This window comes from Palaemon carinicauda, chromosome 31 (genome assembly GCF_036898095.1).
Source record: "Palaemon carinicauda isolate YSFRI2023 chromosome 31, ASM3689809v2, whole genome shotgun sequence".
NCBI classification, from domain to species: Eukaryota; Metazoa; Arthropoda; class Malacostraca; order Decapoda; family Palaemonidae; genus Palaemon; species Palaemon carinicauda.
The window spans coordinates 52,429,561-52,431,695 of NC_090755.1; the positions used below are offsets into that span (position 1 = coordinate 52,429,561).

Below are 2,135 nucleotides of genomic sequence, written 5' to 3' on the forward strand. Positions count from 1 at the left end.
AAAGAGAAACCCTGTGAGAAGCTTGGGTGATATTTAAATAATCATAAATATTATCTCAGTACCGCTATTTAGTAAAGTTCGTGATCTAGCCGTATTTCTTGATTGCAACTTGTCTCTCAATGCCCAAATAAGTAACGTAGTAAAAACTGATGGTTATTATCTAAGAAATATTGCTTTTATAAAAAAAGTACCGGGATGAAAATTCTGTAATGAAACTTGTGATAAACTGTGTAATTGCTAGAATTGACTACTGTAACTCCATCTACTACAATCTACAAAAGTAAAACTTAGGAAATTACATAACATAATAAAGATAGGAGCAAGACTGATAAAAGGTGACCCTCCTAGAAAAACGATCACCCCTATACTAATTGATCTACATTGGATGCTGATTAAGGTGAGAATTGAATTTAAGATATGTACAATAACCCACCAAGTTATCAGAACCGGTCGTCCAAAATATCTAAGATAATTGTTACATATTGTGCAGCCAACAAATCGTTCTGACATGAGAATAGTTACAGATAGTTTCAAACTATTAGAACCTAGATACTTGCGTACTGTAGGCTCTAGAGCAGGGGTTCTTAACCTTTTTTCTCCAATTCCCCACTTTTCAGTGAGCCAACTCTCCATTTCCCACCACAGCATCGGTCATTGACAAATTCGAGTTTAACCCATGCAGTGTTTAACTTTAATACGTAAATATACGCTTTGTTTTTTTGTGCCATTTTACGGCCTTTAATTTTTTTTGCATATATTAGATTTTTTACAAACAGTTATCACATGGAAATAAAATACACATGAAAAGATTCGTTATGTTTTTTTCTCAATTTATTTGGCCCATAAAAAACATACAAAAAATGCAACACTAGACGCATACAGGTTAATGAGACTTTTGCATTTGTTTCGCCTTGACGAGTGCCTCAATGTTCGGTTCCACTTTTGAAATGGCGCAGCGCAAATCAGATTCAAGGTCAATCAGGCGGTTTCGCGATTTGGTTTTGATCTCAACCATGCTCGAAAACGCCGACTCGCACAGGTACGTGGAGGGAAATGCAACCAGTAGTGTGAGCGCCGCCACAGCAACGCGAGGATACGAACCATGCATAGTGACCCAGAATGCGTTCAGGCTTTTCTCCGCAAAAACAGCCTTTGCTGCGGAGTCATGCACCAGGTCAAGAAACTGATCTTCGATGTCTTCTGCTTCCTTCGGGAAGTTGTCAACTCGAAAGCTGAAGGGATCCCTCGTGAACTCCATCATTGGGTTGTTGCTTTTGAAGTCCGGAAAATAGTGCTGAAACTCGTCCAGCAGCCTGTTGAGGTGGATGATGGCTTCGTTCTTGAGAACGTCGCTGACGCCACCAGCAGTCTTGCTGATTCGCGCCAACGTTGGAAAAGCCGTTGCGCTGCGGCCAGTCTCGAACTTGCCTCGCCACAACTCAAGTTTTGAGACGAAGGCGTTCACTTTGTCTCGATGCCCGATTATATCGGAGTCCGCGCCCTGTAGCTTGCGGTTAAGCTCATTCAGGTGACTGAACATGTCTGCAAGAAGTGCCAGCCTGCACTGGAATGCCTCATCGGAAACAGCAGCTTTCAGATCTCCTTTGTTCCTTTTTTCCAAATATTGTGTAACTTTCCAGTGGGTGGCAAAACAGCAAGTCCTCTTCGATGCTTTGGTCGTGGACGTATCGAACGAAGACAATTAGTTGAGACAAATTTGCCACATCCACGGACTCATCCAGCTGAATTGCAAAGACGGGAGACGCTTTGACCTTTGCCAAGAGCTGCGACTTGATGTTGCACGACATGTTGAAGATGCGGGACTTGACAGTGTCGTTGGACAGAGAAACTATCTTCATCTTCGACACCGCAGATTCGCCAAGCAAAATGCCAGCGCACGACACAAGGCACGGCTTTATGAGCGTCTCTCCGATGCTATGTGGCTTCTTCGCCTTCGCCACCAGCAGAGAAACAGCATACGATGCGTGTACTATCGCTTTCGACTCAGTTTGAAATTTTCCGCCCTGGTCCATCCTCATTTTCTTCAAGTAATTTGCCTTCAATTCAAAAAACTGCCTCTCCTTGCCAACGAACTCGGGGTGTATATTGGAGAGGTGCTTCTTCAGTTGATGGGG

General features: G+C 43.0%; 1 protein-coding gene across 1 annotated transcript; it reads right to left on the bottom strand.

Moving 5' to 3' along the window:
• Positions 1 to 883: 883 nt before the first annotated feature.
• Positions 884 to 1,540, bottom strand: LOC137624744 (protein FAM200A-like). The gene has a single exon (XM_068355694.1). The coding sequence runs from the start codon at positions 1,538 to 1,540 to the stop codon at positions 884 to 886; it is 657 nt and encodes a 218-aa protein (XP_068211795.1).
• Positions 1,541 to 2,135: the final 595 nt, after the last annotated feature.

Bases quoted from the DNA above. Each gene is read 5' to 3' on its own strand.
- LOC137624744 (XM_068355694.1), bottom strand. From the start codon at position 1,540: ATGTTCAGTCACCTGAATGAGCTTAACCGCAAGCTACAGGGCGCGGAC.